The 13,361-nt window shown below is 46.4% G+C and overlaps 1 protein-coding gene across 1 annotated transcript in view; it reads left to right on the top strand.

Annotated features, from left to right (window-relative positions):
• Positions 1-13,361, top strand: part of SUGP1 (SURP and G-patch domain containing 1) — a 120,933-nt gene that overhangs the window by 79,119 nt on the left and 28,453 nt on the right. The window contains exons 8-9 of the mRNA XM_085639720.1: positions 7,788-8,083; positions 12,595-12,701. Of these exons, the coding sequence (XP_085495846.1) occupies positions 7,788-8,083; positions 12,595-12,701 (403 nt within the window). The remainder of the gene's footprint in view (positions 1-7,787; positions 8,084-12,594; positions 12,702-13,361) is intronic.

Consider the following 13,361-nt stretch of genomic DNA (forward strand, 5'->3'; position numbering starts at 1 on the left):
ACCGGTCTTTGAAGCTTCCTCTTCTAGCACTGGCCTGTCCTGGGGGGTGGGGTTTAAACACCTCTGCCCTGGATGTGCATTGTTTCTGGTCCCAGAGAGCAGAGGCTCTCCACCCAGGGGTCCAGAAACATGCTTGTGTGTAGCAGTACATGTCTTAATAAATCTCACACTGGCATCAGTGTAGATTTATTAAAAGGAGCTGTTTGGTATCAAACTCTCCTGGTTTCAGGGAAGCCATCCTGGTGCTGGGGAACTCGAGCTGTCTAGTTTCCAGCCCGTGTACTCTCTATGGCTTCTCTGGCACTTAGAATATTAGGAAATATACCTTAATACTGTGGGGGCATATCTGCTCATGCCGATATGCTCACTCCTGGGATATAGTGCACCCTGCCTTAGGGCTGGTAAGTCAGTGTGCAATTTCGACTTGGTCATTTTATAACCTCACCGGGACATGCCAGGTTCAGGGGCAGTGGCATGGTCCTAGTGAGAGGGGTTCCAGGGGACCCTCTTCAGCCTCCAGGCCGTAGGTACCTAGGGTCCCACTTATTAGGGTCTTATACAGGGGCAGAAGTACCAATTGTGGACATGTTTTTAGGGAAGGAACACTGGTACTGGGAACCTGGAAAGCAGGGACCCAGTAGTCAACAGTCAAAGTTGCATCAAAGCCAGGCAAAAAATAGGTATTACTGACAACAGAGCCCCATTGTTCGAGGCATATGAGCTGCAGATTATACACTGTGCATAGATCGCCATCTGGTGTTGGGCCCGGATGTTTGCAGTTTGTTTTTCTTCTTGGACAATGTTTGAAAGTCACGAGTTCGGTGACTCCTCCTTCGGTCCGTACTGCGCATGGGCTTCGGCTCCATCCTCAGATTGTTTTTTTCCGCCATCGGGCTCGGATGTAATACTTCGTGCTCCGGCTTCGAATCTTTCCAGTTCGACCTTCGACGAAAAATCCTCGTCCATCGAGATCCTCAGATAAAATCATCTTCTTTATCGCTCTCTTCGGCACTTACACGATTCCAGGCATCGGCGGCGGCCTTCAGGCCTATCTCGACTCCGGTCTCATCCGATGGAAAGGACTCCATTTAAGAAGTGCCCAAAATGTGGGTCTAAATTTCCCCACACCGATCTACATCAGGTGTGCAACCTCTGCCTCTCTCCCGAACACGAGGCACGAGACTGTTCCGCCAGCAAGTCTTTTCGATCGAAAAAGACTATTCGGGATCGACGAGGTCGACGCACCATGGCGCACTCATCGACCTCGGCTCCACCTGACATCTTCGGAGAAGACATCGAAGCTTCGGGACAGCAGCACACCGAACAGGAAGACGACATCGTCGGCGCTTCCGAGGCCGACGACTCCGACGTGGAGGTGATCACACCGGCGCAGAGGGTCGTGAGTACTCTACCCCCTCCCGCACCCATACCGAAAGAGACTCCGGTTAAACCTTCGCCTCCGGGCCTAGGCAAAACCAAACATACCGCTTCCATCACCCCACCTTCGGGCCCGGTGAAGAGGCATCATAAGTCTCCCGGCGGCTCGGGCTTGAGCCAGCCTACTAGCGGCGCCGAAAAACACCCTTCGGCACCGAAGAAATCCACACCAAGCCCCGTTCCGAAGCCATCGGTGTCGAAACCTGGCCTCTCGGTGCCGACCAAACATAAATCCCTCGGCACCGACGCTCCCGTGCCGAAGCCTGCCTTGGCACCGAACAAAAAATCGGAGGCCCCGAAAAAGCATGGCACGGATAAACCAAAGAAGCCGTCGGCTCCGAAAGCACCGGCAGATGAATCGGTGCCGGAGGAGCTATTCACTCCAGATCCTCGACAAAAGACTTTAACAAAGGATCCAAAGACTGGACATTTGACTTTGTCTTCAAAGAAAAGACATTTAGACAAGCCAGGTCCTCCTCCACCGCCAAAATGGAAGGACTCTGCCACATCTCCTTTCAGAGTACCCTCCCCACCACCTCCGCCTCCTCCACCTCCCCCATCTCCGCCCCCACCTTCTCCACCCTTGCCTCATCGCTCTCCAACTCCGTCTCCAGACCCTGATGACCAAGGGGATCCATACTATGATCCAAAAGATGCCCCACAGGACCCTACTCCTCCGGGAACACCAGACCCATGGGAGGGGAGGATTATCATAATCCAGATGTGCCTCAGGATGATATTTATCCATCCAGGCCATCTCCACCAGAGAACTCCCTGGGGTTCCACCACTTGTTACAACGGGCGGCACATTATCATGGGGTGGAGTTACACAGTGATCCAGTTGAGGAAGACTTCCTACTTGACACTTTTGACATGGCAGATAAATCTACTGCCATATTACCCATGCTTAAAGGGGTGACCAAACATGCGGCAGAGGTTTTCAAAGACCCAGTCACGGCTAGGGTCTTAAACCCCAGAATAGAGAAAAAATATAAGGCAGCCCCCACAGATCCTGTCTATATTAAAGGACCTGCGCCCTTAGACTCATTAGTGGTATCCACAGCTAGGAAGCGATCCAATTCTCAGTCATCGGGTGAGGCTCCACCACCCGATAAGGAGTCCAAGCTCTTAGATGCGTCAGGCAAACGCACCGCCTCGCAAGCTGCCAATATGTGGCGCATCGCCAACACGCAAGCGCTGCTGGCACGGTACGACAGAGCGCACCATGATGAGCTGGAAGCTATCATGCAACATCTCCCAGAAAAATATAAAAATAAGGCGCATGAACTGATACAAGAGGGAAAGATCATTACCAACACCTCTATTAAATGTGCACTTGACGCAGCAGACACAGCTTCCAGGGCTATAATCACCAGTGTTCTGCTTCGCCGCCACGCCTGGCTCAGAATCTCATTCTTTAAGCCGGAGGTCCAAGCATCTATATTGAACCACCCTTTTGACCAACAACACTTATTTGGCCTAAAAGTAGACGAAGCCCTGGAAAAAATGAAGAAGGATACAGATACGGCGAAGTCTATGGGAGCATTACAATCCCACACTCCTAGACGCTCCTTTCGCCGTTCCTCCTTTCGAGGCACTGGCAGGGGTTACTCTGCCGATAACGCCTCTACGTCCTACAAGTCCCCCCCTCAGACTACCTTCACAAAGGGCTATCAAAGAGGTGGATATAGAGGGAACAATAATAAAGGCAGGGGCAAAACCAACACCGCCCGTTCTGCCACACCGCCCACACAATGACTTTCCCCCGCTCCCCCCAGACTATTCCACTCCAGTCGGGGGCAGACTACAAGACTTTTTTCAAACCTGGGAGACCATAACAACAGACAAATGGGTGACTCAAATTATTCGGTCAGGGTACTGTCTCGAACTAACATCTACCCCCCCAAATATTCCACCCAGGCACCGTACAATGTCACAAGAACATACCACACTGCTGAAACAAGAGGTGATCTCCCTCCTGCAAAAACAAGCTATAGAGCAGGTCCCCGTCAATCAACAAAATTTAGGGGTCTACTCTCTGTACTTTCTGATTCCAGAGAGAGACGAGACCCTACGGCCCATTCTAGACCTCCGGCCTCTAAATGCATATATACATTCAGACCATTTTCACATGGTAACTCTCCAACAAGTTCTCCCACTCCTCTCTCAGGGCGACTTTCTCACTACCCTGGATTTGAAAGATGCATACTTTCATATTCCAATACACCCCCTCACAGAAAGTACCTCAGATTTGTAGTGGACGGCCAACATTATCAGTTCAAGGTTCTCCCCTTCGGGGTCACGACCGCACCAAGAGTGTTTACCAAATGCCTAGCAGTAGTGGTGGCACACCTCAGAAGACAACACATTCACGTCTTCCCTTACTTGGACGACTGGCTAATAAAAGCCGCGTCCTACAACCAGTGTGTGCAACATACAAACACTACCATCCAACTACTCCACCAGCTAAGTTTCACGGTGAACCACCAAAAGTCCCAGCTGATACCGTCTCACACAAAGCAATACCTCTGGGCCACTATAGACACCTCAAAAGCTATAGCCTATCCCAATTCAGCCAGAATCGCAAGCATACAAGCCTTGCGCCAAAGATTCATTCTTCAGCACTCTCTCCCAGCAAGAGTGTTTATGAAGCTAATAGGGATGATGGCATCTTCATAGTGCCTCATGCAAGACTCCACATGCGTCCACTACAAGAGTGCCTAGCACGCCAGTGGAACCAGGCCCAGGGGCAGCTGATGGATCTGGTGTTGGTGGACGGTCGCACCCATCGCTCTCTGCAGTGGTGGAACACCACAAACCTTTCCAAAGGGCGACCGTTCCTGGACCCGGTTCCTCAGGTAATTCTAACAACGGACGCATCGCTCTCCGGCTGGGGAGCGCACCTATTGCACCTCACAGTGCAAGGTATATGGACGCCACAATAAAAGTTACACTACATCAACCATCTGGAGTTATTGGCGATCTTTCTAGCCCTGAAATCGTTTCAGAAACAAATCTCAGCCAAAGCAGTCCTCATTCGCACAGACAATATGACTGCAATGTACTACATTCAAAAACAGGGGGGGACACACTCTCCACAGCTCTCTCGGTTAGCACAGAGCATATGGAGATGGGCAATCCCACAAAAAATCTTTCTCCTGGCACAACACGTCCCAGGGATACAAAACACCATGGCAGATCTGCTCAGCAGACAAACGCAGCAAATGCACGAATGGGAACTGCATCCACAAGTTATTCACCCATTCTTTCACAAGTGGGGGCATCCTCAGATAGACCTCTTCGCCACCCACGAAAACAAAAAATGCCCAAGCTTCGCCGCCAGATACCCACACCCATTGTCCAAAGGCAATGCGATTTGGATGAACTGGTCAGGCAAATTTCCACCTCTCCCGCTAATTCCATTAGTGGTAAGGAAGCTATAACAGCACTCCCTCACACTCATTCTGGTAGCTCCAACATGGGCCAGGCAGCCGTGGTACACCACACTACTACAGCTATCAGTGGTACCACATCAAAAACTGCACCTGTCTCCATGCCTCCTAACCCAGATCCATGGAGAGATCAGGCACCCGGACCCAGCTCAGCTCAACCTTGTGATCTGGCTCCTGAAATCTTAGAATTTGGATACCTTAACCTTCCCCCTGATTGCATGAACATTATCAGGGAAGCCAGATGTCCTACCACTCGAGCATGCTATGCCGCTAAGTGGAAGAGATTTGTTGTTTACTGCCGTAACAATACAATCAACCCTTTAGATGTATCCATACAACACATCATATGCTACCTGCTCCATCTACAAAGGTGTAACCTGGCATACTCATCCATCCGTTTACACCTAGCAGCAATTGCTGCTTACCTGCAAAATAGACAGCATTTATCACTTGTCAGAGTGCCTGCTATTAAAGCTTTCATGGAAGGCCTTAAAAGAGTAATTCCGCCCAGGGCACCACCCTCACCTGTGTGGAATCTAAACGTAGTTCTTACAAGGCTGATGGGTCCGCCTTTCGAACCAATGCATAAATGTGAGCTGCAGTTCCTTACTTGGAAAACAGCTTTTCTCGTAGCTATCACTTCCCTTAGAAGGGTTAGTGAAATACAAGCGTTCACTATACAAGAACCCTTTCTACAGATACATCACAGCAAGGTGATACTTTGCAGAAATTCAAAATTTCTGCCCAAGGTCATTTCCTCCTTCCATCTCAATCAATCGGTGGAATTACCAGTTTTTTTCTCGCAACCCCAATCTGTTGCGGAAAGGGCTCTACATACACTTGATGTTAAAAGGGCTTTACTTTACTACATACAAAGAACGCAATCTTTCAGAAAGACTAAACAGTTGTTTGTCTCGTTCTCTCCACCGCATAAAGGCAACCCCATTTCAAAATCAGGGATAGCTAGGTGGATTGTAAAGTGCATACTAATTTGCTATCACAAAGCAAAAAGAACATTATCCGTTCCACCTAAAGCCCACTCTACAAGAAAGATAGGGGCTTCTATGGCTTTTCTAGGGAACATACCATAAGATGACATCTGCAAAGCAGCCACATGGTCAACACCGCACACCTTCACAAAACATTACTGTGTAGACGTGCACTCCAAACAACAAGCTAGTGTGGGCCAGGCTGTACTAAAGACACTGTTTCAAACCACTGCAACGGATACCGGTGGTCGCCGCTAGGGTTGGGTACTGCTATATAATCTATGCACAGTGTATAATCTGCAGCTCATATGCCTCGAACGGAATATGCTACTTACCAGTATGCATCTGTTCTTGGCATGTAGAGCTGCAGATCTATACACGCCCACCCGCCTCCCCGGCTACCTGTATCCGTTCCAGTCTATCTTCTTTAGATACAACACACATGGGTTTCTTTACTATTATCACTACGCTCCATCTTTTCCCTGCTGGCGAAAAACAATCTGAGGATGGAGCCGAAGCCCATGCGCAGTACGGACCGAAGGAGGAGTCACCGAACTCGTGACTTCCAAACATTGTCCAAGAAGAAAAACAAACTGCAAACATCCGGGCCCAACACCAGATGGCGATCTATGCACAGTGTATAGATCTGCAGCTCTACATACCAAGAACAGATGCATACTGGTAAGTAGCATATTCCTTCTCACACAAACGCTTTGCTGTTTGGCCTTAACAAGAAACTTCAACTCCTTCACTTGCTTGTACAAGATATAAAAGAAGTATTTTCCAAGAATCTTTGTGAATTTGCAATTAGAAGGGCACCAGAGGTGTGCAAGCAGTGCCACTGTTCATCGCCCCACATGCCTTAAATGGGGTGGGAAGACCTGTTTTGCAAATCAAGTCAAATTATAAGGGTGTTTTAATTTAGCAAAGTTCTAATATATTTAGTATTAAAACTGCTAGTGTTTTGTGGATACATTTTTGGAAATGTCACAAAACAGAATAAATCTTTGTACATTTTTACCCTCTCCCCCCCCCCCCCCCCCCCTGCGCGCGCACACACACACACACACACACCTTCTCAACCATTTTGCTCTAAGCCTCTTTCCTAATCTCTTTCCTCCTCTGCCTCTCGGTCCTAGTCTCTTCAGCTAGATAGTGAAAAGCAGGTTGACCCTGATGCAGAAAGTAATGATTTTGTGCCGAAAGGAAGGTATTGCTTTTGCAGCACCTAAATATTTTCCAAGTACCAAAGCTCAAACTGTAGGCTGAGGCTGTCTCTATGTTGTCTCCAGTCTCTGAAATGCTGCAGCCATCTGACTTCAGCCCATGCCATACTTAAAGTGACAGCCCCGTGTAAAAACTCTCCCCGTCTCTAGATCTCCTCTGGCAATTGGTTTATTGTTGTAGTAAAACTTTCAGTTACTCAGTTAGATCTGCACGTCCAACCCTTGTCCCGGAACAAAAAAGGCTGACTGGAAACTTAACTATAAGTAAACTAGACAGAAAATTATATGCAAGAGGGATTTGCCAAATGCTATGAGAATATAAAAATACATTTTTCCTACCAAATTTATAAAATCTGAAGGACTTGGTGAGCATTATTGAATCGCTGCAAGCTTTGAACGGACCAACTTGTTGCATGTGGCTCAAAGTGTAAGATTACTTTAGGTACATACATTATTCCCTGGCCGCTGCAGTTAATCTACGTAGTTACTTCCTGTGTGCGTAGTCTGTGAATGAAGGTGATTGGCTGAGTGCAGCATTTTGCAGTGCACTCTTTTTATATTTGTTACAGAATGTTCTGCCTGACCGAAGATGGCACTTGATGGTTCTCATGGTTAGGGGTGAGTTCATTACTGTGCACATACAGCCACCGTCAGTTACAAGCCTTCATTCTTGTCTTTTTTAGCTTTCTGTATGATCCAACCAGCAAAATTTACAAACACTACAAGCGAAAGCTGGAGGAGTATCGAAAAGGTCGCAAGGAGTTGGACCAGGCACTCTCAACCCTTGCATCAACCAAGCAGAACTGGGAAAACCCTCAAGAGACCTCTCAGGCTGAATCTTCCTCCAGTACCCCAGACTCTCCGAAGCCGCCTGCGGCAAAGAGAAAAAGAAAGAGCCGATGGGGACCAGAGGAAGAAAAAGTCGAGCTGCCCGTTGTTGAAGCTCCTCCAGATCTCAACGACACCACTGTTCTCTCTGGTAAGTTCAAAAACTTTCTTGCTAGTGGCCAGTATTGTCAAATTCTATCTAGGGATTGAGTGGAGTTTGTAAATGTGTGCACGCTTTATGACCAGAAGTGCCAACAGTGGTAGGAGAGTTCTAGTGATCCAGGCTGAATGGATAGTAAACAAGTTGGAAATTAGAACTTGGGATGTTTGTGTAAAATGTTAGAGACTAAGGCAGAGACTGGTGTCGGTGAAACTGTGTAGTGTATGCTCTTAATTTGAGCTTCTGTCTGGAATTTCAAAGCAAGTTTTTTTCAGTGACACTCATAGAAACCAACTTCAACCTAGCTTTTGACTCTGGTGGAATGTAAACATGATGGAGTGCATGGTGTCTGTGTTGTGAGAAGATTTTAATGGACAATGTGTCCTTTACAAAGCCCACTTCAAGATTGAGCTGAATTTGCACATGTTCTCAAGCCAGTGTGGGTGTGCCAACCACAGCCTGGGATAATGTGCGCTAACTGCTCCCTTTAATTCACTTGTGCTAATTTAAGTAGACAAAGAGCAAAGTAACAAAACCTAAACTCCTTGGGCACATTTAACGCCTTGTATTAGTGATCACAGCACAGCCCATATTTGGTGAGTACAGAGCTCTGCATTGACTTGTATTAATAGCTTTTCTTCGTCGCATTCTAACTTTAAATCCAGGACTGCTCATCTCTCACCTCCAATCCCAATCTGCACACAGTCACCATCTTCCCATTTTTATCAGTAAAGTTTTTGTAATTTTTTATGTATGTATTTATTTTTATAGGGTTTATAGAGCGCTCTTTCACTGACTGGTATCCAGGTGCTAGCTACTAAAATGGAGAGACATGAAAGCTACGCGTTTGAAATAGCCAAAGAACATGGAAGTTAAGAGATCAAATAATCAGTGTTAAGACCAAAACTCAAGTTACTTAGGAAAAGCTAGTTCTTCAGGGACTTCCTAAACTGCAATAGATCAGTTGAACACCTCCGTGAAGTTGATTCCAAAACTTTGCCGCCTGTGAAGGTCTGGCCATTTTAACTGGATTTCCTAAACTTATTCATGCACAACAGTTTGGCTGAAGAAGAGCAAAGAGATCTACCGGGCTGTATCTTCTTAGCCTCTTTTGTAAGGGAACTGGGCCCAGTCCTGAAGGGCTTTGAAAACAATACAAAGCGATCCAAACAGAATTCTTTGTTTCAGCGGCAGCCAGTGGAGATCATTCACTGCTAAGGAGGCAGAAACTCTTCTAAGTCTGTTCAAGGCAAAGTTTGGCCTCCGTGATCTGAACTCTTGACAGACCACATAATACATATTCAGGTGGGCCCAAGAGAAGAGCATTACATTAATCCAAGCTACTGAGGATAACACTACGAACTGTCAAGGCTCTAGCAGAAGGCGGCACCGGCAGTATCCTCCGCAGTCTCTCCATGCTAAGTTTATTATCAAAAATAGCTCCCAGATTCTGGACTGACTCATCGGGGACAATAGTCCCGTCGGATGGCACTAGTCAAAAAATTGGCAGGGAGTACAAGTAGAGCTTTATTAGCTGAACAGCATAAAAACTCGATCTTCTCCTTGTTGAACTTCGGGGAATTAAAGTTAAGCCACTTGATAATGTCCTTCATACAATCATGAAAGGTTAAGAGCTGCTGGTTACTTGCCAGTGATAGAGTAAGTTGGGGGTCATCGGCATAACTGACCAAATTCACCTTATGAGATTTAATAGGTGTGATCATGGGGCCATATAGATATTAAACCGACTCTGGCTGACAGATGAGCCCTGTCACACACCCTGTTTGATCTTCCTAAACTCAGAGCGAAATGTGGGAAGGGCAATTGCCTGACATCTGTCAGATGAGTATGAGCGGAACCAGTCCACGACTGTTCCGCTCACCCCAGTCACCGCCAGCTGAGCCAAAAGTGTAGTATGACAGACTGTATCGAATGCGGCCTAAAGATCCAATAAGATCAGTACTGCTTATTGCCCCTCATGGGCCCTCATTCACAGTTTATCCATTACTGTGATCAGCGCCAATTCAGTCCTATGGCCAGGCTGAAATCCAAATTGCTCATCTTCCAGACAGTTATGGTGTTTCCAGATATTGAGCTAAGGACTTGCTCACGTAACGTTCTCAAATTTTAACAGGATAAGGCAGAAGGGATATTGGTCTGTAATCACTCAGATTGACTGGATTGAGAGAAGGCTTTTTCAGAATAGGGATTACAATAACTTTTTCCCAGACGGAAGGTCCTATGCCTGATTGCAATAACTGACTACAGATTTACCAGAGATGGGGACATAGTTCTTCTGCCTGTTCTCTCCAGATTTAATGTGGCATGGGGTCCAAAGGTGGACACGACAAAGTGGCCATAGCCAAAGCACGAAAACACTTCTCAGAGAGATGTTCAACATTATCGAATTTACATGGATCTGTCCCAGACATATGGCCTGGTGCCGGCAAGAATTGAAGCTATCTGTCTGAGCTTCCAAGGGGGACTGTCTCAAATTCGAGGAACTGAAACCTTCTATAATTGTATTTAACTTTTCCTCGAAAAATACTGCAAGGCCATCAGAGAGAGCTTGCAAGGGCACTAAATTGCCTTGAGCAGGCTGGATTGGACAGTTCTCTCGTAATATCAAACACCTTCTTGATGTCGTTCGTAGCAGCCAGAATAACATTGGCATAAAACTCTGCTTTGGCCTTTGTGCTTCCTATCTTGTAATCACATATGGTATACTTAAGAGCCTTGTTATCCTCTTCTGTATATGCCGGGCACCCTCTCCTTTCTGCCTAATGATGTGTTCTGGTGGATACTTCTCACCCATATTACTCACTTTGTGAGCATCCGCAGGCAGCAGATCTGGAAACTCTTGTAATTGCTCCTGTGGACCAACAAGTGACTTCATCAGCCTCTGTCATGACTCTGTCCTGCTTCCGGACATGTTGACATGGAGTTGCTTAAAGGTTCTACCACCTGTGAACTGATGTCAGTTTCTCTTTTTCCATGCCATTTGACACAAGTCAGGAGCTCAATTCGTATTGATTTAGGTATTTTACTGAACCTTTTTTGAATATTCTTCAGCATTATGCAGATTGGTTGTCCCAGAAGAGGGCTGGTTTCACACTGTGTCAAGATGTTGGTTTCACAGAACATCAGCTTGTGCTGCCTTGGCAAAAACTAAGTATGATTTTAAAATTCCGTAACAAATGTTCTCTGATGCATCCCCAGAGTTCTCAGGGAGAGGGAAGCAAAAATGTACGCCACTGAGCACAAAAGGTGGGGTGGAAACCCACCCAGATTATGAGGCTGGTCTCAGCCCAGGTTGCCCCAATCAGGTAATTTGAAATTGACGTCAAGGGACTAGTCAAAATGTAGCATAGGAAAAATGAACAAGGCTCTTTGACGTCTAACTGTACCCTTCAGGCTTTATCGCATATCTGGAGCCAATGCACATAGCTACCTCAAGTGATCGTCCGCTACGCAGCAACTTGAGGCCTACTGCAGATATTAGACAAATTCTGGGTCCCTCTGGTTTGCCTTCTGTCCTCTCTGCCTCTACAGCAGCCTTTATCACTTTGCAGCCAGCAGGCCCTTCCTTGATGCCTACTCAACCAGGACTAAGTCAGCCCTCTCCACTTGTAGTTCAGGGCCATGTGTCCACCACTGTGTACAAGCCTTGCCTGTCATTACTTCATCAGTGCCAGATCTGATTTCGGCACTGGATTAGGTTCTTTCATTTTTCACCCATATTGAATTGTGACCTCCTTATGACAAACGAGAGACAATCGCATATCGAGTGAAACATACCAGTTATTGCAAACCATGGTGAAAGAACCGTTCATCAATAGACTCAACTTGCAAACGATTCCTTCTTCCAAAAATCAGTACTATATGAAGAAGCAGGAACTCACTACTGCATTGATTTTTTTTTCCAGTTTGCAGGAAGGGTTGTTTTGAATTCTCGTTCCTTCACAACGTCCTCGTGCCAGTCCATGCCTCAGGGCTACCTCCTTGGAGGATGGCACTGATTCACAAGGAGAGAAATCTGTAGTTAAAAGTATCCATCAAAGGTATAAGTTACTTACCTTGAGTAACTCTCCTTCTGTTTGATAGTTCATCTAATCTCAAATTCCTTACTGCTCTCCTCCTTATACTATGGACTGGACTTTCAGGAGTATTAAAGTCCCGAGTTAATATTTGCACACTGCCAGCGCAAACTCAATCTGGTCAACCACACTCCACCACAGACGGCATGGGTAACAAATCAGGAGAAAACGGTCAGTGTACAGGGTTGGCACCTATATACCGCTCCTTCTCAGTTCTGAAGATGGGATGGAGTTGTAACAAAGCAGATGGGGAGATTCTTAAGTTGAGGAATCTATCATGTCTATCCATTGTAAATGGCATTACCTTAATTCTGGCATTTTTAAGCACTTGCAGCTATGTGGATCTTGTATCTTCGTTTAGCAGCACTGTCTGTTTGACAAACCTGGTTTGTTTTTACGTTTCAGCTCAAGATCTCGAGGGTCTGGGCTACGCCAAGGGGAAGCCTCTCGGTCTGGTGGGTGTGACTGAGCTCTCTGAAGCACAGAAGAAGCAGGTGAAAGAACAGCAAGAGGTAAGCAGTATCATATCTACCTCCTTGTGCACGTCATACACCAAGGACCACTTTATTTCCCTGAGATACAAACTCATTTGTTTGAGTTTAGTACTATGTTTGTACGTCTCCTCTACAAAAGCACTCAAACCATGCATTGGAATTCCACTGTCTGCCTCATGGACAATGACACATTTGTGATGAGCAATTATCTTGGGTAGAGCTGCAAAGGGTGATGTGACATTGAGGTACAGAGAGGCATCTTCTTTAACAGTTTAAACATCTCCAAAGTGGGAGCTGTCAAATGTTGTCATTGCTGTGAATATTTTTCCAAGGGGTATCGGTCACTGGATTGCTCCACTTTAACAGTTTTAAATATTTTAGAGGTTGTGCCTAATGGGCAGTTCCTCCTGCAGAGAAGTATGCAGCTCTTTACATACAGACTTTAAAAATGTGGATCCATGCAATAGAAAGTGCTATACAGGAGTCTTTCTGTTGTGTAAGAGGGTTATGGAGTGCAGGGTGCGAACCAGAGTTGTGTTGGATAATGTGAGATTGAGGCACAGGAGGACTGCTTACAGCAACGACATGTGTTCAGCCCACTCGTTCACTCAGCACTTTGATTCCTAGTGCTTTAAGCATCGCACATAGTCTGGTAGAACCTTCATATGCTGGCAGCGA

Source organism: Triturus cristatus, chromosome 12 (genome assembly GCF_964204655.1).
Source record: "Triturus cristatus chromosome 12, aTriCri1.1, whole genome shotgun sequence".
Lineage (NCBI taxonomy): Eukaryota > Metazoa > Chordata > Amphibia > Caudata > Salamandridae > Triturus > Triturus cristatus.